The sequence below is a fragment of the Camelus dromedarius genome, chromosome 33 (genome assembly GCF_036321535.1).
Source record: "Camelus dromedarius isolate mCamDro1 chromosome 33, mCamDro1.pat, whole genome shotgun sequence".
In the NCBI taxonomy this organism is placed as follows: domain Eukaryota; kingdom Metazoa; phylum Chordata; class Mammalia; order Artiodactyla; family Camelidae; genus Camelus; species Camelus dromedarius.
Genome location: NC_087468.1, coordinates 14,712,812 through 14,740,239, shown reverse-complemented (window position 1 = coordinate 14,740,239; position 27,428 = coordinate 14,712,812). Strand labels below are relative to the sequence as shown.

Genomic DNA, 27,428 nt, shown 5'->3' with positions numbered 1-27,428 from the left:
ATCTCCACTTACTTATAAATATATTGGTATTCTGACCTGTACATCAGTCTTCTGAGTTTGACCAGCAGGAGTCAGTTCAACAGAATCTTCAAAGCCAAGAACAGGCTCAGGACGTGAGACCCAGCTCACAGCCGGGAAGCTGCCAAGGACTTCCTACTTCTGCTGTTGCTGCTTCTCAGGGAAGTTCCTATACACACAACAAACCAGAAATGGTACTTTTTGCAAAGGGATAATAAGCTACTCCGTTCTCATCTTTGTTTTATTCAGTTTGCTCCAAGGGCAAAATCAATAATAATAGCGATCACAAACATTATTTTGATTGGCTCACAAGCCTGATCAGTAAAACCTGAAAAACAAAATGTTACACAAGTTGCAAATGAAGTGCTCCCAGAGGCGACTGACATGATAGCAAGAGGAAATAACATAAACGCAGCAGGTGCTAACACTCAGGACAGCACTGCAGCCTGCTCGTGGCTGGACAACTCTGAGACCCTGTCGCAGACCCTTCACGTGTCACTGCCGACTTCCTCCAACATGAAACGGGACTCACAAGACCCCTCCCAGACCTCACTCCTGCTGCACCTGAGTGGTTCCTATGCCCACGGCGCTGGCGTACGCCGTCAGGATCTCCACTATCTGCTTCGTCTCTAGGGTCATTCGGGCTTCCTTCAGCCAGTCCTGCGCCACTCGTCTGGACTCCCCTTTCAGCTGATTGACAAACTTGGCTGCCAGCTCCAGGTCGCCATGCTCAATGCAGTAGGAGGCATAGGACAATAATTTAAATGTGTCTGTATCCTCGGGGCAGAGCTCTGCTGGTGGCTTCAGCTGCTGAGGTGGGAACAGGAGCAGGGACTGTAAGTAGGAGAGGAGGTACTGGTACAAGCTATTTCGGGTTTCATCGATCATGGCTACCCTTCGGGCCAGCTTCTGGATGGCATAGAAACGGACTCGAAGGGTCTCTTCACTGTACACCCCCCGGGTCAGGGACTCCGGGGGGAGGGCCGCGGTCAGAGCCTGGGCAAATTCACTGTCGGAGCAGCTGGCTCTGATGGCCTCGACCGCGCCACCCAGGGGAATGGTGGGCAGCTCCGCGGACGCCGTCTTCATGCTGTACTTCAGCGCCTCCACCGACAGCCACAGCTGGTGGGCCCTCCTGGCCGCCTCCTCAGCGGCCGCGTGACCTGCAAGAGAGGGCGAAGGCAGACGTTCTCCTCCCCGCCTGTGTGCGTGCCCTCCCGCCCGTCCCGAGAACAAGCTAAAGCCACACGGGCGGAAGATGGGCGGAGAGCCTCTTCCCACCACGTACTTCGGGCACCTCCTTTCCCAGCGGGCCTCGTCACACGAGGCAACAAGCCCCGGCGTAATCTGATGAGGACTTGTGTGTCCACAGGCACAACCGAGCTCCCTTCCCTCCTGCGACATCCCAGGTACCTTTATCTTTAGGAATGTCCGAGAGAGAAACATGGTATTTAAATTAGGCTATCAGAGACTCCCTGCAAAGGAACGGGAGACTTCAAATAAACTTAATGGACCCTTGGATCCTGAAATTTCATGACCATTTAGCTTACTGTTGTTTATCTGATATAAAAAGATTCCATAACATCCCAAAGAAACCCATTTAATTAACATCCTCGTCAGGACATTCCGTTTCATGTGTCACATGGAGGCCTCAAGCCTAACTACGGTCCATCTGGTGGGTGGGACCAGCAAGTCAGCACGTCCAGATAAACCCCCAAGAGGCCTGGAGACAGGGCAGAGCTCGGGTGAGCATGTGGCCACACTGACCTTTTGTCTCCACTCGGAGAAAGATGACAAGAGACATCGGTGACTCACATGAGATGACTTTGGCATCTTTATTCCCTAATGTCAAACTATGTACACCACCATCCTTGCACTGAGAAACTACCCTAAGAAGTAGGACTGAAAGAATCATACACAAGAGGTCTGTGTGCTTACTCTGAACAGCCTGCTCGATTCCTCTGAGTCTGGCATAGGCAGTGTTTATGTCCAGAGTGAAGTTGTCAACTTGCTCTTGGCTGAGCCGACGAAACTGTAATTCTTGTTCAGAGAGTTTCTCAGACAGGTCCTGAAATGACAAACAGTGCACAGAAGAAAGTGGTGCTTCCTCAGTGCACGCCATTTATGAGGACACTAAGTTTTCCAGCAGCTACTACCTCCAAAACCAGAGTGGGCCTTAACATCTCAAAACAGCTGTCATGAAACCTCCATGTTATGTGTAAGGTTCCAAAAATTTCCTACAATTTTTATTTGATGTATAATCTACAAATTTACTGATGGAACCTAGTATTATTTGAGGAAGGGCTCAGGAGGAAAATAAGTCTATTAAAATGAGAAAATAACAACTTTAGAAAATTAATTGTACTGCCACCCAAACTCTGAATTGTATTCAGTATCTTCTACTTAGGAGCTTATATGTTCATTTTTCTCAGAAAAATACCCGTCAAATAGAATTTAAAGCCTACTGGCAAAAATTTCAATTTTCTGGAAGGTTTCCTTACATGGAAAACCTCATTCCCTTTTTGTGAGACAAAATATTAAGTTAATATTATTACAAATGACTTGCTGAGTAGAAGCCAATTATGATTAAAGGTATCTCAATGACGTGCTGTAAATTCCGAACTTCACCCCTCTGGGAGGCTTCCTCAGATGTCAGACCACGAGAATGAGCGCACAACGCACAGGAGTTTGTGGAGATAACGCAGGACACACGCGCGTCAAGTCGTATTAGCTGCGTTCCTGAAACCCCCAGAACCAACCCTCCTTGAAGCTGTGAAGGCTCCAAGTGACTAGACAGACACAAAGCACACCTGATCGGTGACACAGGTACAGCTCTTTGTATAAAAAGGAGCAGGTCTGCAAATATACGCCAGCCCCAGCCCCCCGAGGACAGGTGCCATGAGCAGTCTTCCCCCCCATTCTTCCACAGCTCAGTTGGAATGGCGTGGGCACGTTAAAGGGAAAGGAGAGACCGTTACTGACGCAAAGGGGAAAGAAGCTGAAAGGGAGTCAGCACTTTACAACAGGTCCTCACCTGCTCAAATTCATACTTCAGTTCCTGTTCTTGGACCCTAAGGACATCTCGTAAGTGATCGGTGTGGGCAGCAGCCTGTCGGCGAAGCTGGGTTCTCATTTCATTCTCCATGGCGTCTCTGACTTCCTCCACCTGTGAAGCCGAGCACAGGAATGAGGAGCTCTCAACTCTGCACGTATGCTTTTAGGAAGAGAAAGACTGCTACCCATGATGGTGGCAGCCTCCCCTGTGGACGTCCCGAACCCCAGCAGCGCCGTGCACGTGAGTACGTCCTTCACTTCTAGTGCTCCCAGGAATCAGGGAACTGAAATGTTGGAAGGAGAGTCAGACAAGGCCACACGAATGTGGCAAAAATCAGATTTCAAACAGGTCTCTCTAACCCCCAAATCTGTGTTTCTTCCGTATCACCAGGCTGCCTCCTATACAAAACAAACACTGTCATTTCCAAAACCACACGCTCCCTTGAGATTTAACAAATCCGAGATCACAGAAAAAAATAACTACAAAGACTTGGGACCAAATACAGCTTCACTGCAACCATCTGAATGACCTTAGAGAAATTAACTTCTCCATTTCTAAGTCTCCAGTCCTCATCTGTGAATAATAATGCCTAATGTGAAGAGCTATTAAGAAAATTAATAAAAATGGCAGTTATTGAACACAATTTCTCTAAAAAAGGAAAACTGCTCTAAAACTGCTTATTTTAATGTGAATTTAAATTCAATACAAACCAAATCAAGCCAAAACTATGAAAAGCCTATCGTGTCTGGCCCAACAATTAGCCACGGGTCAAATTACCAATTATTTGATACTAATTATCTAGAATTCATAACTTACTGCTTCTCAGAAACAGTCCAGTTAATGAACGAATCCATTCTGTCAGTGTGTAAATATTACGAAGGGCCAGCCCTGTGCCAGGCGGTGCCCACACCACGCTCGGGCGCAGCGGTGCGCAAGGCAGGCAGACTTCTTGCGCTTTTGCAGAGCACATTTCAGTGGAGGCATCAGATAGGGACAAGTAAACAAAAACATCTCAGGCTCTGACACTTGTTTTTAAGAAAATAAATAGGGCAATAAAAGAGAATGCAATACAGAGGTTCTACTTTAGACTGAAGGGAACAGGAGAGGACCAGCCCGGGGCAAAAGATGTAGTCAAGGCACCAAAGCAACAAGGCAAACAAAAGGCCTCAGGGCACCAGGGGAGTCCGGGCGTGCGGAAACCCTGGCTCGCGCCAGGGCGCCTTTCTGGTATGAGCTAAGATTTTGGATTTTATGTTAAATGTGGTGGGCAGACAGAGGAGAACTTTCAGCAGCCTAGCATCTGATGAGAATACATTTTATAAAGACCACTTGCCTGTGTAAATAGACACAGAAATATGGGTATGAAAACGGGGACCTGTGAAGATGATACTCTGGACTAAGGTGGTGGTGGTGACGGAGAGAGAGAGAAGTGCACGGTCTGGGGATTTACTCAGGACGCGGAGCTGGCAGATGGACCAACGGTGATGGGCCGACGTGAGAGCCGGAGGAACAGCTGAGCGTGATTTCTGGCTTGAGCAACTGCGTAGACGGGGCTTTACTTAGAGATGAACTGAGGGGCTGGGAGACAGGTTGGAGAGAATCAAGAAGTTTGTTTTGAACATGCTGAGTCCGAAGTGATTACTGAAACTCCAGCTGGAGACAGCAAGTCGGCTTCTGGACAGACTGAAGCCAAGGCAGAGGTGGGAGCCAGCAGCACCAGCGTCAGTGACAGCCGGTTTTCAAGGCCACAGGACTAGATAAGAGCACTTGGAGGCAGTTTAGGTGGATAAAAGGGTTCAGAAACGATGCCAGTGCAGGCCAACACCTGAGAGGCTAAGCAAAGCAGGCTAAGGAGCGGTCAGCACGGTGGGAGAAAGGCCAGCAGCGTGGGGGGCTGGCAGCTGAGGGAAGACAGAGCCTCAAGGAGGAGGGAGTGGTCGATCGTGCGGCTGAGGACATGGAGGCAGGATGCGCAGTCAGGTTCCCACATCTACCCGCAGACACCCCAGACAGAAGACTTCAGTTACTTCATCCATGCTTAACCAGCAACTACATAAACCATTGGTGGAGAAAATTATACTAGAGTCCAACAGAGACGCCTTCCAACTCCTTAAGGGGAAAGAGGCCCCTCCCGGAAAAGACAGGCTAGACAACCATGGGTGCCGGCAGCCTGTCGCTTTCTTACACGTGCGCACCTGCTCGACACAGAGCGCCGGCTAGGTCGGCCCTCCCCTAGAGGATCTGACCACACCAGGGCCGAGGTCCCACCTGAGAGGCGGGCTGGCCTGGCTCCAGCTAGTGTTTAGACAATCAAGTTAGTTTCACTTCGGATGTTCGGCAATTATACTCATTTTTTTTACCTTTCTGTCCTGTTCAGCCTGTATCTCACTTCTGTGACGTTCCAATGCTTTTGCCACTGCAGAGTCAAATGCCCGCTTTTCCTCCAGCTTCTGCTTCTCCAAGGCCAAGGCGATGTGCTGCTTCTCGGTGGCTTTCTGCTCGGCCAGCGCTCTGTTCAGCTGGTCAATGCGGCGATGCGCGTGAGCAATCAGGGAGTTTAGGTCATCGGCCGACAGCTTGTCAGCTACACAGAAAACCACGAAAATGTTCATGATTTCACCAAAATCATACAAGGTACATTGCCTCAACTGATTATAACCTAATTTTAACAGCTAGGAAGGAAGCAAAGAGCAGCTGATGTTTGAAAAGGATGTAGAGGCTACAGAGCAATCAAATTCCTAGCTCCCGGCCAGCAACTGGGCATTTTCAACCCCAAGTACGATAATTCATGGAGGATTTCAAGTAGAAAATCAGTTCTTTTCCAGGAACCCAAATGAGAAGCACTTCCAGTCTGAACTAATTATAAGTCGGCTTTATAACTCGCCATAATTTTGTCTGTAAGGACAAAGTTTACATGGACAATCAGTTCTGCATTTTCTTTCATGCATAACTATGATTAGTTGTAACAGGGATCCAATTAAAGATCTTTTCTGCTAAAACTTGAATCAAATTCAAATTCTCTGAGACTCCTCCCGGGTAAGAGTTCCGTGCTTTTTTCTTACACAGATGGTGTGTCTGGGCCAGTGATCTACCTGCAGCCAGTGCTGCCCGTCAGAATCACTTGGGGAGCTTTTTAAAATAATCCTGCCCAAAGATTCTTATTTAGGCTTAAGCACATTTCCCACCACTCCCCCTCCAAATCTCATACTCCAAAAGTGTTCTGGTATGTTACCAAAGCTTAAGAATTATGGCTCTAACAGCAAAATAAGGAATAGAGGAAATATCGTATGATAAATTCCACAATAAATAGACTGAAAAACAAAAATTTAAGTGAGGGTAAGAGATTTACTGACCAAATTCAAAATGTGTAGCTCCTCTGGATACTGACTTGAATGAAACCACTAAAAAAACTCATTCTACAAAATAACTGGGGACATTTGAAAACTGGATAGACATTTGATGGCGTTAAGGAATCACTATTGTTTTGGGTGTGACACGGTATGGTGATTACATTTTCAAAAACACACGAAGTTTTTACAAGTGAAAGAATATGATGCTTGGGATTTACTTCAACAGAAGCTGGGGGAACAAACGAGACAAAACCAGTCATGTGACTGTTAAAGTGGAGTGATGGGCCACAGGAGTTCAATATGGTTTTCTTCTTGCTTTTTAGTGTTTGAAATTTTACAATATAAAAACTTAAAAATATATATGCACACATATCTATCACATCTACAGGTTTCCAATCACACTGTGAAAGATTTTTGTCATTCATGTGCTCTCAGGAACAAAATACCTAATTCCGATCGATCACGTGCAACATAATTCTACTTTATATTAATTTAGACAGTTTAGTGTAAGAACCACAGGCAAAACAGAAAGACTTCAGTCTTTAAAGACAAAACAAAAACCTTTAACATAAAATATACGTAATTACTCACCTAGGTCAGAAACACCTACAAAGGAAAAGAAGAATAGTTTGAAAAAAGAAAGCACATGTTCCAGGTACTAATCATGCAACAGGAACCCCCAGCTCCTGTGACGCAGTCTTGACACCGCCACCCCAGAGAGGCCTGTAAACGCGGGCTCCTCACACGCTACCCAATGTCCAGTCTCCAGAAGACACTGGCATTTAAGCAGTATTTCTGATGTTACTGAGACGAGTCATCTCTGTGACTCTTACTGCCTCCAGTGCTTCATGGGAGTGCGGCTGCTCCCTGTGGTTACAACGTGCATATATTTAGCCATTAAAGTTCCCTTCGGTCTGAGCTGTTTACAAGTTGAAGGCTGATCTCCTTTCCACCCAGTGTTGTCACAGAGCAGTCACAAGGCGTGTTTTAAGAAATTTATTACAAGCATTTTTACTGCACCAAAGGTTTTCAATGATTTTACACATATATAATATGCTAATAGAGTCAAGGTTATAACGTCACCCTGACTCACTTGGGATTTCAAATTACCCTGGTTGGAACTTGCGTCCACCATGGCTGAATTCGGCTAAGACTGAAATAAAACGCTAAGAAGAGTGTACTGCACACTAAATGAGACACACATGCCAGAGGGGTCTGGGCTAGGAAAATGGAGCGGAAGCAAGTTTAGATCAGTTGATCAGCTGTTTAAAAAAAAAGAAAAGCGAGAGAAGAAAAGCGCTGACACTTCAGCTGTACTTACTCATCCCTTTCCACCCTGGCAGCACTTCCGGAGTGATACTGTCCAGCTCTCGTTTGAAGTCATCCCGGGCCTGGGCCACTAGCTCGTGATACTGAGTCACAACCTTGGCCTCAGACTGAGCTGCCTGAACCTGAACAAACACAAGGGCTATGTGATTAAAGTGAACAAAAAGTACCATAGACGTTCAAAACCACAGAAGTCACATTCATTTATTTCTCTGCATTTGGTTAGGAATACACGTAAACAATACATAGGAAGGAATATACAGCCCAGAAAAAGGGACATACGCCTTGTCTTTGTTTCCTTCCACTTCTATTCAAATATCACGGACAAGCCCTTTCCCACCTCACTGTGCCCCATCTGACTTTCCCTGGGTCACGGGGCACTACCCTTACAGATCACAAGTACAGACAGGAGATCTGACACAAAACGGAAACTTCCGTTAAGTGGTAATAACCATGACCAAACATTTACCTATTACACAAAGTATCAACAATACTGAACAGTCCACTTTGAATCCAAGGCAAGTTTTTAAAATTAATAACAACTAATATTCTTTGCAAGGGAAAAGGAAGAAAGATGATAGGAGTCTATTTTCCTCTATTCTTAAAAATCCTTTGACAAAACGATTATATTTCAAAATTAAAAATACTTGTAAAAGACCTAAGAAACACACCTTTTGGACCACGTTATCCAGATCAATTATCATGTTGTGAAGCTTCCCCTCTGCAGCAGTTATATGAGATTTGGCCCCAGCAACCTCTTCCTTCTTTGCATTTTCAATTACACTTTTCATCTTCTCTAATTCTTCTCTGGAAGCCAATAAAACAAAACAAACGTTTAATATGAGCCCTTGTCAACTTTATTAAAGAATTTGAAGTTAAAAATCCATGAAAAATTTAATTCGAAAAAAAAAACTACTCAGTGCTTTTTCATAGTCAGTAGGCAGAGACGCTTTCTTCACCAACAACTGAAAACACCTTGGTGAGAGGCTAGGTTTAGAGTGGACCAGGCAGCACGGTGCACGGGGAACAACGCAGGCTTCAGAACCAGCAGCCCAGGATGCAGCTCCCAGACCGGCCTCCCCTGTGCTGCTCACCCACATACAGGGACTACAGGTAATTCACGGACAGCACCCTGCACAGGGCTGCCACATCGAGAGCATTCAATAAACGGCGGCTTTCGCAAGGATGAGGCTGACTCCCTGCCAATGAGAGCTTGAGGAAGGCAAAAGCCAGGGAGGACGCCAAAGAGCTCACTGAGCAAACAGCAGGGTCCTGGGAGCCCTGACAGTTCAGGCTGGATGGAGCTCTGATCTACCCAACCATGAAACACAGAGCTCACAGCCCTGACCCACGGTCTACTGATGTGAGCATAATGCCTTAAATCTAAAAGATATTCTGGCTTTATTAGAAGGCTTCTCTTTCTCTATCAATCACAAATATTTTGTTGATGAAGACAGCAAAATTTTGAATGACAAATAAAAATTCCATAACGTGGATGAGAACCCTTTATTCAAATGTAGGTTCCCGTCATCAGAGGCTGACCTTACACTTGGTTTGCTTGCTTGATCCTAGTTTTAGCCGACTTCCAGGAATCAAGGTCAAGGTGGCATAAAACTAGACCCATGCTATATAAATATTTTAGCAGTTAAGGCAAAGAGATTGTGACATACTCTTTACATTTTAACTTCTGATAAAACTGCTCAAACTATCCCAGAAAAATCTTGAAATTATGGCAGAATCTCAGTAAACTGTAGGGACATAACACATAAACAACAATCCAAAGAACATCTCCTTTTTATAAAAGATGTTTTATACAGGTTTCTGCCAAATTTACTTTGGCTGAATTATATTTTATTCCCTCTGTTCTTTTTAAACTTCTGTGTTCCTAATACCAACACAGTACAGGTGGAGAGGAGAGAGAAGGGTTTCTCTGCCTCTTTCTATACAGACAGTACAAAGAAAACCCAGCCAAAAGAAAGCCACCAGGAGGCCCTAATTACTTGTTAAAGTCCATGAGTAATTACTTGGCTTTGAGAAGCGCATCGGCAGCCTCGTCCACCGCCTTCCTGCGTTCCTTCAGCGCGCCCTCCACCGTGCGCCACTGAGCTGACTTCTTCTCCCCTGCAATCTAAACAAAAAGCCTGAATTATGTAAGCGTGAAGAACTGCCATTACTATCATAATAACATGAGTAAATGCACAAAGCAGTGATATGAGTGTCAAAGGTAAAAAGTTATATACGCTATTTCTCCAGAGTAAGAAGTCTTAATCTAGTTAATGTTCATGGAGAGGCTCAAAGAAGTCCATCAACCACTTCCATCAACTCTCCCCCAACCAAACTGTAAAAGATGGTGTTCCAGGGCAGAAGCATTCTCTAAGGAAAGACGATGGTTTTAATCAGATTCTCAAAAGGAGATATGAAGCAGAAAAGATTAATAAGAACAATAATTTGTCATGAATTATGTTTGTGGATTAAATCATTCTTCAATGAAGCACTGGTGCTTAAAATTTTCTTATTTGTAGCCCTACCAAAATCACTGTTTAAGAATAAGTAGAAAGTTTACACATTTGTAGGGTCCTTGCTTCTCCAAAATATTACCCTAAAGAATGATCCTCCGTAATTTTTAAGGTGAAAATCAACCACTGTCAAGAACCTTCCTCCCCCTTGAGCTGACTTTTATAGAATGTGAATTATAAATACATACACACACACACATACACACTCACACACGTGTATATAAATCCATATAAATGTCTCCCTTGAAAACTCCTTAGGGAGGTCTGACGTGTTTCCGCCCCAGCACTGGAGCTGATCGCCACTTCTTCAACTGAGCAGAGGTGGCTCATATTTAAGGGACACATCATACCAAAAACAAAACCACTCTAACACTGTGATTACAACTCAGTGCAGCAAGATGCTCACACGAGAGAGGTGTAAGTTACACAGTCAGCATAACCAGTTAGAGTAGCTGGTGTTTCGGTGTACATGGGATCTCTGTATCATTTCTTACAACTGTGTGTCAATCTAAAAGTATCTTCAAAAAAAAGTCTATTTTAAAAATATGTTGGCGATTTTAAAGCAAAAAAAATAAAGCAAATGACAAATACATTCAAGCACTATTAAGATACAAAAGCAAATCTGAACTAATTCTTATACCATGTCATTGTGGTGAGATAAAGCACTATATACAAAATTCATTAAAAAGAACATTGAAAGGTTTTTGTCATTTTTGTTTGTTTTTCTAAAAAGACAATCGTTCTAGTTTATCTTCAGTTAGTAAGAGAAAGCCCAACCTAGAAGGAAGCAATCATTCTCTTCAATGCTACACGTCTCATTATTCTTTGGCCTACCTCCGAATCGTCCATGGCTGCTTTCAGGATGCTGGCATGGGCAGTGACAGCCTGGACCGCAGCATTCTGGGCCACAATGGCCTGCTGAGTGATGGAAGCAGTTTGGCTCAGAGCATCTTCTAAGCTCTTGGCTAGAGCTGAAGTTTAAAAAGAAAAAAAAAGACAACAGTTAAACAGATCCCTCCCCCGAAATGACTTTATTTCAGTCTTTCCCTCGACACCTATTAAGTCTCCCACTGAACTTCCCGCCCCAAACAAACAAAATGCAGACTTAGAGAATCAAAATTTCACTTAAAAGTAGGGTAAAGTATTAATAATTACTGAATCCAGATGATGAACCTATGGGGATTCACTATATTGTTTTCACTTTTATGTGTATCTGGATTTTTTTCAAAATTAAACATGCTTTGGGTTTTCTACAGGAAAGAGAAAATCACAGTAGGAAAGGCAAAGAACTCTCAGATAGGCTAGTACGTAGCTTAAAAACAACCAAACACACTTTGTGAAAGCGAGTGTAACTACAATGAACAGCAAAGGAGTCAACATGCAGATGTAAAGCAGGACATTAAAGTCACAGAGTGTGCGAGAGGGAGAAAGAAAACAGATCTTTTAGAAAGTGAGCTGATAGGACTATCAGTCTAAAGTAGATAAGGTTAACATACCTGAAAACCAGGGTAACCACAAATCAAAAACGTACAACAGATTCACAAAAACCAGAAAGGAACCCAAGCATAATACAAAAGAAAACCATCAAATCACAAAAGGAAAAACAAAAGAAAAAGAGAAAGGAACAAAGAAGAAATACAAAATCAACTGGAAAACGAAGTTTAAAGCGGCAATAAATATGTAAATATCAATAATTACCTTAAATGTCAATGTAATAAATGCTCCAATCAAAAGACACAGAGTTGCACACTGGCGCATCAGATAATAAAACAAGAACCTACAATATGCTGCCTACAAGGGACCCACTTTCGAGGAAAAGACATACATAGACTGAAAGTGAAGAGACGGGAAAATATTTCACGCAAATGAAAATGACAAGAAAGTAGGAGTGGCAATACTCATAACAAAAAACAGACTTTAGTACAAAGGCCACAAAGAAAGACAAAGAAGGACACTATAAAATGATAAAATGATCAATACAAGAAGATATCACACTCGTTAACATATATGCACCCAGTATAGGAATACCTAAGTATATAAAATAAATACTAACAGACATAAATGGAGGAACTGATGGGAATATAATAATAGCAGGAGACTTTAACACCCCACTGACATCAATGGACAAATCTTCAGACAGAAAATCAACAAGGCAACACAGATCCTTAAATGAGACAACAGATCAGTCGGACTTAACTGGTATCTACAGGACACTACATCCAAGACAAACAAAACACACCAGAATACACACTCTTTTCAAGCATTCAGTGGAACATTCTCTAGGACAGACCACATACTAGGACACAAAACAAGCCTTCACAAATTTAAGAGGACAGAAATTACTTCAAGCATCTCTTCCGACAAGGACATGAAACTAGAAATCAACCACTGAAGAAAAATGAGAAAAAAATGATTACATGGAGACTAAACAACACATTATTAAAAAACCAATAGGTCAATGATAAAATCAAAGTGAAAATTTAAAAAACCTTAAGACAAACAACTAAAAACCAACCATACAAAAAACTATGGGATGTAGCAAAATCAATCCTAAGAGGGAAGTTCATAACAATACAGGCCTCCCTCAAAAAACAAGAGAAATCTCAAATAAATAACCTAACCTACCACCTAGAAAAATTAGAAGAAGATGAACAAAACCTAACGGCATCAGAAGGAAGGAATAATAAAGATTAGAGAGGAAATAGAGATTAAAAAACAAAACAACAAAAAATCAGTAAAACCAAGGGATGATTTTTTTTAAAGGATAAACAAAATCGACAAATCACTAGCCAGGCTGATGAAGAAAAGACAAAGGACCCAAATAAAGTAAGAAATGAAATAGGAAAAAAAACCCCAATACCACAGAAATACAAAAAAATCGTAAGAAAATACTATGAACAATTACATCCCAACAAAACGGACATCCCAGAAGAAATGGACAAGTTCCTACACACATACAGCCTACTAACACTGAATCAAGAAGAAACATAATTTGAACAGACCCATCACTAGCAGTGAAACAGAATCTTTAATTTTAAAAACTCCCTGCAAACAAAAGTCCAGGACTGGATTGCTTCACTGGAGAATTCTACCAAACATAAAGAACTTCTACCTATTCTTCTCAAACTCTACCAAAAGACTGAAGAGGAAACACTTCCAAAGTCATTCTATGAAGTACCATCACCCTGATACCAAAACCAAAGACACTACAAAGAAAGAAAATTATGGGCCAATATCTTTAATAAATATAGATGCAAAAATTGTCAACAAAATATTAGGAAACCAAGTTCAACAACACATAAAAAAGATCATATGTCATGATCAAGTTGGATTCATTCCAGGGTCACAAGGATGGTTCATAAACATCTATACAGATCAATGTTGACACATCACATCAACAACAAAAAAAGAGAAAACCCACATGATCATCTCAATAGATGCAGAAAAAGCGTTTGATAAATTCAACATCCATTCACGGTAAAAACTCTGACCAAAGTGGGTATAAAGGAACATATCTAACATAATAAAATTCATTTACAACAAACCCATAGGCAATATACTTTTCCTGCTCTGATTCTTCATAAAAATTACACACGTACATTTTTAAAGTAAAACTTGGGAGAAAATTAAGAGGTGATAAACAAAATCTTGAAAATTTTTACTTTGCCCAAAATGAAAGATAAGAAAAACTGGACAAAGAAAAAAAGGAGCATGATGAAACAGAAGACATCGCTATCTTAAATTTACAACTTCCTCCCAGGTATTCGTATGATAAAAGGAGGAAAATGAAAGGAAAAAATATGAATATAAGAAGAAGGTGCTCTTAATTTGAAGTAGTAGAGAATTCAGGAAAAAATATGACACGGGAAAAAATTATAAAAATATTTCACTTATGTGGAACTCGTTTATTCAATATTCATGATTAGCAGTAACATGGCCAGCAACCCAGAAGAATGCAAAAAACAAAACAATACCAAAAAAGAAATGCAAGTAACCAAACTAATGCCTTACACCTGTGCTCACTCTGACCCTTCTACTCTCTACAAAATTCTAAGAAATCTGCCTCCTAGGAGTAGGGCAGAACCAATGCACTGAAGAAAAATAGTAAGGACCACCACTCAAGGTAGAGAGACTAAACAAGTAAGTGATGGGGAGAGACAAACAAACAAACAAAACTATATATAGCTGCCATAAGATTTTAAAAACATCGCCCAGTCCAGCAAAAAGCTACATGCACACTAGCTCCAGGGGCATCCATATGCTGCAGCATACCACAATAAATTGTGTTCCATATGCCCTTACATTTTTAGGTATCTCATATCTTTCTTTAAACCATCAAAAGACCCAATATAAAACTGAAAAGGAATGTGCTTCGGTTAAGCGGAAACCAGCAATGTGTAGAGCATTTCATCCCTCAATAATGTCAGCAAAGGGGACAGCTCAGCTGAGCCCAGAATCTGAGTAACAAACCAGAGTGGGAGCCCTTCCGAACTGCACAAAGACATTTCCGAGCGTAACAATCAGAAGACACTCAGGCAAGCTGCCAGAACATACATAATTTCTGTTCCCCAGAGTATAAAGAATCTTTAGCACTAAGCATAATAAAAACAAATGGAGAAAGGACATGTATCACTTGGAATTTTCACCCAATTATACACTAAGAACAGCCCTCGTCACCTGGGTAAAAGTTTACATGGAAAGAACACGAATGAAATAAAGGTGGTGAACAGAGTAACACCACTAAAGAAACCACAACGAGCTGACAGATGAGAAACTTGTGCAATGGTCGAAGAAGAGAGCAACCGACAGAGGTGACCCAAGTACTTAAGAAGCGTCTGGTTTACATACACTCAATCTTAACTTGTTCCCGCTTTTCCTGCTGCGCAAGTCGAGCTGCAACTTCTTCAGGTGGCCGCTCCCTTACAGAAGTTGAGGATGCTTCCTCTTTCAGCAAAAGTAAATAAGAGGAAATCAAATTTCAGCACAGAATTTCAACAGCTAATGGGGACATAAAAACACCATCATTTGTACTTGCCAGCTGTATCAACCCGAGGGCATTTCTGTGATAAAGATTCTAAAGCCATATCATCACTCAACGATCCCCAAATGAAGAAATAACAGATCAGCTCTTAAACCCCTTGTTTTCAAAGATTTATTCAGACTTTGAAATATTAAAAATTGCCTAAACAAGTCTGCAGACTTAAAGCAGCATAAATGTGTGCTTACACAGTGTCTAGGAAGTGCCTAGATATTATACAGCTCTGATGAACACCCTTATAAAATCACAAATACAGATAATTAAACTACCTGAAGTTGCAGGCTTGGATTTTCCTTCACCAATTTCAGGATGATCAGTTTTTATAGATTCCTCAAGCTGAAGCACAGGGGCTGGGACCGACAGGGTATCACCTGCTGCAGAAATAATGTGAGCTGCCTCTGTAGGTGCTATAAATATACGTTACTCATGGTATTGATAGGTTCCTGGGCCGACAGAGAAACACACAAGAATCCACTACTACCACCTCCCACTTTGCATCTGACTCAAAAGACACTAATGCACGTGCTGTCACTATTCAGGGGCGCCGTCCACTGCATAAACCCACCCAAGATACACGATGGCTGGGAAAGCACAAGACAAAAGAGTCTTGTCAGCATCCATCTGCATTTTAACCATTATTCTCAGGCAAGAGTCCTAATAACTGTACTAAACAGTACCAAATCTTAACATGAAAAGGGGACATAAGACTTACGCAACATGGAAAAATAATTACAAAGGAAAAAAGAGCCTGTAGTGAAGAAGGCAGACAAAAGAATGTAACCAAAAAATATTTTTTAATCACTCTGAAGAGTGGTAGAGATGAAAGGAGAGGTTATGAGCAAGAACAGGATGACAATTTTAAACATGAAGAAAAGTTCAGTTTAGACAGTGAGTTAGTAAAAAATGGAACTCAGTTAAAAAAATTCTTTCACAGACAATTTTAAAGAAAGGAAGTGTGAAAACTCAAGAGCTTGTAAATTATAAATAAGCGTTGATGGAAGAGAAAATGTAACTTCTGAAGGTGGAATGGGGGGGAGAATGAAATAGAGAAAAAAATGTTTTAATAAATTGAAGATCCCATTTAAGAGATAAAGTTGGATTATCACAAACCTCACTAACTGGTCTCCCTGCTCTGCCCTTGGTTCCTTTATCTATGCTCCTCAATAGCCAGTGATCTTATTAAAATACAAATCAAGTATCAATCCCCTGACTCATAACCCTCCCAACAACTTCCCTTCCCACTCAAAAGTCTTACGATGGCCTCCAAGGACCTCCAAGATAGGCCTTCTGCTCCCTCCCTGACCTCATCTGCTATGTTCTCTTACTCCCCTCCAGCTTCACCTGCCCCTGCCAGAGCACGCCAAGCTCACTCTTCTGCCCAGGGTGCTCTTCCCCACCAGCCTTCCACATGACTGACTCTCTCATCTCTTTCCAGTCTTTGCTCAAACGACACCTTCCAGGGGAGACTTTTCTTACCTACTCCATTTAAAATGGCAATATTCCCCCCGCCCAACTCATCACTATATGATGTCCTATATATATTTTCCTTATGTACTTACATACGATTTCCCTCCCCTCATCCCACTAAGGAATAGTCACAGCATTTGTGTGTTTGTGTTTACTATTTTGTTCATTGCTATAGCCCCAGTGCCTAGATGACACCCAGCACTTGGCATGTAGTAGATACTCAGTGAATACTTGCTGAATGAAAGTCAAGTGATTTAATCAAGAGTGAAAGTGACTAAGGAGAAGCTTTATAAATTCACATATATGCTGAACAGGTTAGGATTAGGTGAGTGCTGTAAATTAGTGTGGGATTACTGGTCGATCGTAAAGGCAAAAACATCTGCAGATCCAGACACATTCATCACTAAGGAAGAAGAGAGGAGAAGGAACAGGTGAACAGGTAGAAAAAAGGTGGGGAAACAGAATAAATCTTAAAATCTAAAGAAGGGAAATGCTAGGAGTCAAAGAAAAGGCAAAAAAAAACCCAGAAACATTACACTGCCGCAGGCAAGACAGTTCTCGCTGTTACCCTCACTCAGCAGCTGCCCACAGTAAAGCCCAGCTCCCCACCCCACTCACCCCGAAGGTGAGAGCCACGGTGGCAGGTGGGAGCACTTCCTGCTCAGCGCGAGAGAAGAGTCCTTCATGGGGACGGGCCCCCCATCTTGATCACGGGTACAAATACAAAACAATTCATCTACTCTATAATTTGGAAAGAATGATTCTAAATACGCTTACCTGCTGCTGAAGCTGCAGTGTCTCCCTTCTGTTTCTGGAGTTGTGAGGCAGGCTGTTTAGATTCTTTCATTACCTCTGACACACTAGAGATTTTTAGTGGACCTGACTGAATCTTGGAAATGAAAAACATTTGACATTTCAGATACAGCACTGTTTTTGAAAAGAGGTAGCACACAGTAACTTGCACTATTTTAAAAGTCAGGTTCTTTCAGACTTTTAACATAAAGTTCAACAATACACAATGTATTTTATTGACCATAATAAGAGAAGCAATCATGCTAGAAAAATGCAGTCCAAAAATTTCATTCCAAGTGACTAGTCCATGTATCAATAGACATAAGAGTTCTCTTAGGGCAACTCATGAAGTTCATGATACAGGATCTTCCCTTTAAACACCATTTTTACACCATTCCTTTTACATATTCAACACTGAGAAGGTTATTTCCATTTGCTTTCTAAATCAAATTATGGTGCTTTCTTTGTACATTCAGTTAGAAATAAAATTTTTTTTCTCTCTTTTTTTAAATTTATTTTTCTTTTGGGGGGTAGGTAATTAGGTTTGTTTGTTTCTTTCTTTCTTTCCTTTCTTTCTTCCTTCCTTCCTCCTTCCTTCCTTTCTCTGTTTCTCTCTCTCTTTCTTTCTTTTTCTTAACAGAGGTACTGGGGATTGAACCCAGGACCTTGCGCATGCTAAGCAGGCACTCTACCACTGAGATATACCCACCTCCTGAAACAAATGTTTCTTAAAAGGCTAAGTAAAAATGAAAATTCATTTTTTATTTCTTTAATCTCCAAGATTCACACACCTGCACACTAAGCTATATGATCCAATTGTGAGTGATGCCTGCTTTTCTCTTTCTCAATTACCACCTGCCTTAAGTTTCAGGCACTGTCATTAACAGGACTGCCCAGTGATGTGCCAGAGAAAGTTACTGAGTAACAGAAATATCTTCATTCTACCTATGTTGTCCCCCCTTTTGCCAGTACTTGGCATTGGGACTCAGATATCCCTAACAGGACTATTCAAACTTAACAGAAATGGTTCTGAATTTTGTCATTATCAGAAACTAGAAATATGCCCATTTTCTTTTTATTAAAATTTTATTATTTTTTAACTCATGAAGTGCATGCTCACTATAACAAGCAAAACAATATCAAGATATACCACTGGTTTTGTCTATTGTTTGTTTATTTTTTTAATGGGGGAGGTAATTAGGTTTGTTTATTTATAGAGGAGGTACTGGGGCTTGAACCCAGGACCTCGTGCATGCTAAGCACGTGCTCTACCACTTGAGCTGTGCCCTCCCCCTCCCCTGGGTTTTAATCTGCCTCCTCCCTGTAGCACTCTCAGGGAGCCACTGCTAATACTCTGAAATCTACCCTCCCACCTATAAGCTTATGCTCATGTATATATACATATACATGATGTTATATACATTAAACAAACAAAAATAGGTAATTTAAAGCTTTCTGGGGGGAGTGGGGTTATTAGGTTTATTTATTATAATTTTTAAAAAATATTACAGATTAAACAAGATAGGATAGCTAACAAAATCTGGGGAACTCTGAAGATCCAACAATTCTAACCCAGCTCACTGCCAGCATGGTATAATCTTACTATAGAAAAGGCTAAGCAGGAAGACTGCACGTTTTGAGGTGGTGTAGCATGGACCTGCAAAGCTGAGCAGGTGCAAATGTTCAGCAGGACAGTGACAGCGGAGTGAGAAGAAGCCAAGGCTATCGAGAATGACACCTGAAGTCGTGTCAGGGGAGGAAAGAACACTGCTCTGAACAGTTCAGCCTGACTCCGTGCTCCTGGAGTTGCTTCCAGCTACTTCTCCCAGGTCATGGAGCTTAAAATAGACTCAGGATTTTAGAATGAAGCCAAAGGATTCTGCTCCTTGACTACTGAAGCTGCAATGCTATCTCCCTCAGCCAGCAAGACATTTTAAAGTTCACTTGGGAGAATAAATGATGTAGAAGACAAACTAAGGACATTTTTTGAATCATTTGGGGGTGGGGGTGGGGGTGGGAGAAGTCAGAGGACACATGCTTTCCCAGATAGTAACTCTGCCATAGGACTGGTCCCGAGATCATGGAGGACACTGGAGAACAGAAGTCTGCCCAGTTTCTAATAAAGAACTGATCAGCCATGTCCAGCCTCACAGCATAAAGAAATACCAAATCAGCAAAACCCCATGCTTTCTTTCATACATCTTTCTCAAGCGCCAACTTGTAAGAAGAAATGTGTAAGATGTGAAAAAAAACAACTGTAAGCCTTTTTGGGGTGGGGGGGTGAAACTGAAGGCTGTGCCCAAAGTTCCAGGAATACTGGGAGAAACTCCTGTCAGTGAATCAGTACATAAGTGAAAATTCTGTGACTCTGCTTTGTGGGCTAAAAGGAGCCATTACTAACCGTAACATGTGGGTTCTGCGTCATGACCAATCTACATCCGCGTCTTCAGTGTTCTAAGTCAGGGTCCGAGAGCTGCAATGGTGCGGGCGGACACGGAGCCCCTCCGTCCACAGGGCAGCTGGGCTGCCTCTGCCTGTGCTGCCCCCTCCACTTAGCCCTGGGTGTCACGTCGTTTTTTCTATGTGATGCGACTAAATGAGAGCACGTATGGGACTCCAAAGGGATAAAAACCCAGCTCTACATAATACTAGTTCAATCTAAAGAAAAACAACAAACACATACCTAGCAAGTTCTACTGAATTCTACATGCAAAATATTTTCAAGATGAAAACAACCTGCTTTTCAAAGTATTCCACAGGATAAACTGAGATTTTACGGCAAACTCTTACCGGCTTCTTTGGCGATGGAACAGTATAAGGTGGGGAACCAAGAACCATCTCAAAGAGTTTGTCTGAGTAAGGTATGGTTTTCTCTACGTTTTTCCGGAAATGGGAATCCCATTTGGCGTACAGGATAGTGCCACCAACACCTCCACCAACAAACAAAATGCCAGCTCCAGCAATTTTGCCAGGAGACAACCTAAGTGAAAGTAACAGGAAACATTTTTGGGTTTTGGCTCTCCTAAACCTACTTCCCTAGACTCTAGGTGTAAGAGTCTCAAAGAACTCTCACCTCTATTTCTTTACCACTATTCAGAGCACAGCATCCCCGTTTACCACTGCAGCTGCACACCACCTTTCTGATTCATTTCTAACACATCCACAATAAAAAAAAAATTATTTATAATTTTTTAATACAGTAGTATCTAGAATAGGACGAATGAAGCAATCCGCCTTTTAACACTTAAAATTTAGCATGTTCAATCATGAAGTTTCCTCTGAACCCGAAAAATAAGTATCACTAGTTTTCAAAGCTCCTCTCCCTTAATTAAACATTTCCGTAACTACAGTAAAACAAATGTCAACTAGAACTAACAAGTACTTGTAAGTTCCAGTGTGCTGAGTTCTGGATATGAATCTATTTGGCATAGAATGGAAGACACCACAAGGGTTGGGGGGAAGGTCTACTTTGGATGCCAATTACCAAAGGACCAGAAGGGGCACTACACCAAGCTTTCACCTGCAGATAAACAATGCTTCAAAGATACTACAGCAAAGCGCCATTGTATTCCCTTAAAAAAAAAAAAAGATTTTAAGCAGATATTCCCACATTCAAAGAAAACACACACACACCCCTTAGCACAAGTTTAAAAAAAAAGCCTGTTTACAGGGAGACATACCGAGAACCGCCTGGAGTGGAGTATCTACGGCATGGTCGCAGCGGACGGAAGACAAACTTCCCACAGAGACAGCTCTAAAGGAAGAAGAAAACATCACAACTAGCAGTTAAAGGAATCTGGGAGGCTCTGAGGGTTGGGAACTCGGAAGTAATACTTTTAGTACAATGTATATGAAGATATACAACTCCCAAATCTGTAGTCTGGGAGAGGGCTGGCTTAGGCTGAAAGGCTCAGAAAAGGCTGCCTGGCAACGCAGGCCTGGGACTAAGAGAAGACACATGGTATGAGGTCTGGGAAGTAAACTGAGGAAGAACCAGAGCTCTGAAGAGCAACCCTGGGAAAGAAAGAATAATTCATTTCTTAAGGATGATTATGTCCAGACATTCAGAATAAGCTAGATGCCAACAGTGACGGCCAACAATTTTATATGTCAACCTGGAGGATGTCTGAGGAGGAGATCAACATTTAAATCACTGAACTACGAATTAAGCAGATTGCCTTCCACAATGTGGGTGGGCCTCATCCAATGAATTAAGGCCTGAATAGAACAAAAAAACCAGCCTTCCCAAGCAAGGGGGGAATTCTCCAGCAGACTGCCTTCAGACCAGAACTGCACTGTCAGCTCTCCTGGGTCTCCAGTCTGCCAGCTGTCAAACACAAACTGCACCACAGACTCTCCTGGGTCTGTGCATATCAAGTCCGCCAGCCTCCCCTGCAGATACGGACCTGACAGCCGCCACAAACGCATGAGCCAATTTCTTGTAACAACTCTTTCTATGTATACACACACCCTATTGGTTCTGTTTCTCTGGAGAGGTTCTAAAACCTATGGAGGTTTAAGGGAGGTTACAACCACTTACAGAAATTAGGAATTCACAGAACACATTTATTCTTTCATTCAAACATGTCACAAATTTAGAAATTTGAGTACAAAGTTCAAAAGAGCAGGTTAGACAGTCATTTGCTTAGGGATTAAAGTTCTGAGAACTGATGTAAACCCAAGTAAGATAGTATTTAAAGAGATGGGACATCAACAAGATATCGCCTCATGCCTATGAGAATGGCCAACATCCCCAACACTGACAACACCAAACGCTGGTGAGGATGGGAAGCAATGAGAACTCATTCACCACTGTTGGGAATGCAAAACGGTACAGCCACTTTGGAAGAGAGATGGGCAGTTTCTTATAAAACTAAACATCCTCTCACCATATGATTCAGCGTATGTGCTCCTTGGTATTTACCCAAAGGAGTTGAAAACTTATGTCCACATAAAAATCTGCACAGAAACATTTACTGCATCTTTATTCTTAACTGTCAAACACTGGAAGCAACCAAGATGGCCTTTGGTTGGTGAATGGATAAATGAACTCTGGTACATCCAGACATTGGACTATTATTCAGCACTAAAAAGAAAAACTATCAATCCATGAAAAGACCCAAAGGAACCTTAAATGTATTACTAAGTGAAAGAAGCCAATCTGAAAATACTGTATGCTGTATGATTCCATCTACCTGACATTCTGAAAAAAACAAAACTATGGAAAGAGTAAAAAGATTGAGGACTGCCAGGGGCTGAGGGGAGGCGTGTGATGAATAGGTGGAGCACAGAGGATTCTGGACAGTGAAAATACTCTGTACGGTACCATAATGATGGATACATGTCGTCATACATTTGACACAGCCCATAGAAGATACAACATCAAAAGTAAACTAATGTAAACTATGGATCTGGGGTGATGATATGTCTCTGTAAGTTCATCAATTGTAACAAATGTAACAAATCGTAACAAATGGAGAATGTGAATTCTGGGGGATCTGTGCATGCGTAGGGGCACAGGGTATATGGGAAATCCTCTCCATTTTGCTGTGAACCTAAAACTGCTCTTAAAAAAAAAAAAAACGAGGTCTTAATTAAAAAAAAAAGGGGGGGGGAGTGAGAGACTGGAAGAGCACACCTTGGGGTACTAGAGCTCCTAGAAGTACAAGGAGCAGCAGACTCAACAGAGGAAAAGGAAAGATAAGAAGGAACCCAAGATACTACATGAGAAAAGCCAAAAGAGCAAAAATAGTCTCACAGGGCAACAACATCAAATACTACAGAATGACTGAGGAGACAATAGGAATAATCAATGAATTTTATGAGACAGCAATTTCAGGAAGAGAAGAAATCTTGGTTGCAGGCTAGAAAAGGGTTCATATTTTAGTATGAAGTTTTGTTTGTTTTTTAATGAGGGGGAGGTAATTAGGTTTATTTATTTATTTCTGTTTGGAGGTACTGGGGATTGAACCCAAGACCTTGTGCATGCTAAGCATGCACTCTACCACTTGGGCTATATCTTCCCCACTTTGATATGAAGTTTTAACCAGTTTTCTTCTAATTTCCTAACTGGGATCCCACTAAATGGAAAATATTTTGATAAAGGCAAGGAAGGAAAAAGTAATTTTGGACTTTAGAGCAGTCTGTGGGGACAAATCAGTGATAACCACGATGAAACCTGAGGGCAGAATAAGAAAGAATGTGCCCTGAAAGGAGGACTCCAAAGACGCATTTCAACAGTTCTGCCCTGAAAGGCAGCTCTGCTTCCTCCCTCCTCCTGGCCCTACCTGGGCACCACCTTCTGCCAGATTCTAAGACGGTCCGCATGATCTCTGCCTTCTGCTGTTAAGCCCAAGATGCGGGTTGCACGGCAACAGGGGTTTTGCAGATGTAATTCAGGTTAGTAATCAGTTGGCTTGAATTAATCAAAAGGGAGTTTATCCAGGTGGGCCTGGCCTAATTATATAAGCCCTTTTAATCTGGGTCTGGAGATCAGAAACAGGGAAGAGAGATTTAGAAGTCTGAGAGACAAGCTCCTGGTAGCCTGCAAAAAGTAAACATCCATGTTATAAATTGCTTCTGTGGACCCTGTGGCAAGGAATTTCAGGCAGCCCCCAGGAGAGGCTATGCGAATTAGCAAGAAAAAAGGACTTCAGTCTGACAGTTGAGAGGGACTGAATTATGCCAACAAACCTCATGAGTTTAGAAGAGGACCCTGAGATCCAAATGAGAACTACAGCAGGGACAGCACCTTGACTGCAGCCTGTGTGACAGCAAGCAGAGAAGCCCAACCATTCATGTCCAGAAATGGTAAGATAATAATTGGGTTTTCTCTCAAGTTGCAACATCCGTGGCATTTGTTATGCAGCAACAGAAAACTAACGCACACTCCACTTTCTTAAGAAGCTGCTTCTCTTGAAAACGAAAAAAGGAGATAAGCAAACTTGGAAAAAAAAAAAAGTTTGACTTTTGTGATTTGTAACTCACTAGGTCTAGGGATTTTGCTCAATTGTTTGAGTCCAAGTACTTATTTTGCCATAACACATTTTGCCAAAATACAAATTTTCTTTAAATTCTGAGCAATGGGAACAAGTTTATTTTTATTTTCCGAAAATTACTTTGATAATTATGCAAAAATAAAAGTAACTGGATGTCTAAGCTCCCTGAATGTCTGCCAAGGTTGTCCCAGCACCTGGAGACATAAGCTCCCCAGGCTAATCTCAGAAATTAGCACAAGGTCATAACGCCTAACCTTCCTCGAGTATTAAGAGTTTCAGCTCCACAAACTACAATTTTTCATTTTTGTTCAGAGTAAGAATAGCTCAAGAGGTGTTCTCAGCTACAAAAAGAAAGGCAGTCTCTCCTGGATAATTACAACCTTGACCCCCTAAAACGCGGACTCGAGCTGTCCCGGCACCGCCTTACTAAGATGCAACAAGCCAAGGCTATGCATATCCTGCTGGGAACTGTAGTTTCCCCCCCGTCGACCTTCAACCACCGGCTGCACGAAACCTATCACGCGCCCAACCGGCGACCCGGGCGCCAGCAGCCACGATTGGTCCCAGACTGGGGCAGCGCGGGGCTGATTGGATGGTACGTCCCCGAAGCCGTGCCTCCCGTCCTACGCCCGCCTCCCCGCCACCTTCTCTTCCCCACGCCCCATCCCGCTTCAGCAATAACCCTCAAGTCATCCTTGTCGGGCGGACTCGCGAATTAACTGCCCCACGGGCCGCCCGGGCCTCTCGCGATAAGGGCGGCCCTGAGACACGCCTCTGTCTCCGGGCCTAAGCGGAGTCAAAGCCTCCCCAGCTTTCTATGGGTGGCCCGGAGGCAGTTTCACCACGCGCTCTCTCCCGGCGCCCCTGTCCTCACCTGGGCGGTGGAGGTCACGCCGGATAACTGACAGGCCCGCAGCATCTCTGCGTGGCGGACGGCGCTGCGGGTGTAAGTGGTTGCTCGGGAGGCGGCGCGAGGAGGGAAAACCGTGCGTGCGTGCGTGCTTGCGTCCGTGCCGCCTTTCCTCGCCGGGCGTACCGGAAGGGCAGCCAACGCCACTGCGCACGCGCAGCCCCCTCCAGCGCCTGTCCCGGCCGGTGGGAGAGAAAGGGCCCGCCCCTGGCGGAAAGGGCGGTTTCTCCTTCCGGGTCGCTCCTGTGGTTCTGGTCCGTTGCCCGAAGCCGGAGTTACTAGGTGAAAGCCAAGACTGGGAAGGTGTCTGGAACTCCGGCATTGGTGCTCGCGGAAATCGGCAGTTATGACTCTTCGGAGAATTCAAGCAAGAAAGCATTTTTGTCAGCTGGATACAGAAAGGAATGGGTTTGCCCAAAATTATGTGAACAGTGGTGTTTTCTCGGTTTGCGCGTTCGTTTCCTTTGACAGCCCTGAAGGGAGTTATCCTGCTTGTGGGACACTTGGTGAAAGAACCTTTGTGCAGAATGTGTCGCCCTTGTAATAAATGGCAGAGCAAGGATAGGAACCCTGATTCTTCGAGTTCCACAGTTTCTATTCCTTCCAGATTAAACCAAACCACTTTCCTCACCAAATTTTTACTTTAGAGAGATGATTTTGGCCGCAATTTGTGGAATAGATTGGAAGATACGGTCAGTGCAGAAACACTGTTCAAAGTATTCCACTGAGTCTATGATCAAGGTATCAAATGTTAATTATTGAACACCGTATTCAATGTTATTAATACTAAAAGTGATTTTATCGCAGTATCATAGAAAATAAATAGCGTGTTTATTTATTGCGTTTGCAAAGTACTTTCAAGCCTTAACTAGGTAGTTTATTGTAGTGTGGTGTTCTCCCTAGGGGTAAACAACGCTACTAATCCCATTTGTAAAGAAATGGGCTTGAAAATTATCTAAAATAAAATAATTACTTACGTTTGTATATGTTCAATGCTTTTTCAGGGTACTTTTGTAATTATATTGCACTCTGTATTTCATATCGCCAATACCAGCCTCCAGAGCAGTCTCCCATCTGTTTTAGTAATTTTAACAATTGAACTGCAGTCCCCCCATCCCATTTCTGCCCACCCCTGTCATGCTAGGTGATACCAATGTGATGACTTTTCCGATACCTTGGCCATAAACTTCTCAATGCCAATGAGCAATTTCAATCTGCTCCAGCTGTGTATGGCACAACAACATCTTGGGCCTGAACATCATTAGGAACTTCTGCTGCAAGATTTCAAAATCCAAAATTAATTCCTGTAGTTTCCTAATCTCTCATTTAACTAAGTCCTTAATCCTCATCTTCTACATGAAATTTAAGAATTTTTTTTGTTTTAAAATAAACTCTTCTACAGTAACTCAGAAATCACTTCTCTTGTTCAAAAACGTGCAGTGACTCCTGCCAATGAAGGAGCATTAAGAAATGTCTGAGTATTTTTCCAGCATGTATGTGTGTTTCTAAGCTCCAAGTGGCCACTGTGGTGGGAGATCAAGATAGCAACAATAGCAATTCAAGATCGTCACCCACTTCTCTACCCTAAAACCCAGAGAAACTGAAGTATAACCAACTTAGTGGTTCTCAAAAGTGTGACCTGGGACCCCTGGTGAGCCTGAGACCCTTTCAGGCAGTCTATAAAATCAAAACTACCTTCAAACAGTGAGTGTTTTCACTCACTGTTCATAATTGTACAGTAGAGTTTTTCCAGAGACAACACGACAGGTGATACCACAACAAATTGAATGCATATGTGAATTTCGGAATCCACCTTTCTATTAAATCAGACCTTAAAGAGATTTGCAGAAAGGCTAAACAATGCCACTCTTCTCACTTTTACTGAATAGTTATTTTTCATAAAAATACTTGTTCTAACATGTAATAGGTTTATAATTGTTTAAAAATGAATTAATAAG

General features: G+C 42.4%; 1 protein-coding gene across 7 annotated transcripts; it reads right to left on the bottom strand.

Annotated features, from left to right (window-relative positions):
- Window positions 1-241: 241 nt before the first annotated feature.
- Window positions 242-25,602, bottom strand: IMMT (inner membrane mitochondrial protein). Of its 7 annotated transcripts, none has more exons than XM_031441307.2 (15): window positions 25,435-25,597; window positions 21,243-21,316; window positions 20,353-20,542; window positions 17,548-17,659; window positions 15,573-15,674; window positions 15,114-15,209; window positions 11,100-11,236; window positions 9,774-9,877; window positions 8,421-8,556; window positions 7,745-7,874; window positions 7,015-7,029; window positions 5,434-5,657; window positions 3,053-3,184; window positions 1,957-2,086; window positions 242-1,181 (listed from the first exon to the last, which is right to left on the bottom strand). In XM_031441307.2, the coding sequence occupies exons 1-15, from the start codon at window positions 25,477-25,479 to the stop codon at window positions 568-570; spliced, it is 2,241 nt and encodes a 746-aa protein (XP_031297167.1). In that variant the 5' UTR covers window positions 25,480-25,597; the 3' UTR covers window positions 242-567. The 7 variants fall into 7 exon arrangements, with proteins under 7 accessions (XP_031297167.1, XP_031297165.1, XP_031297166.1 ...); XM_031441305.2 differs by having other exon boundaries at window positions 15,573-15,710; window positions 25,435-25,595; XM_031441306.2 differs by having other exon boundaries at window positions 15,573-15,677; window positions 25,435-25,594.
- Window positions 25,603-27,428: the final 1,826 nt, after the last annotated feature.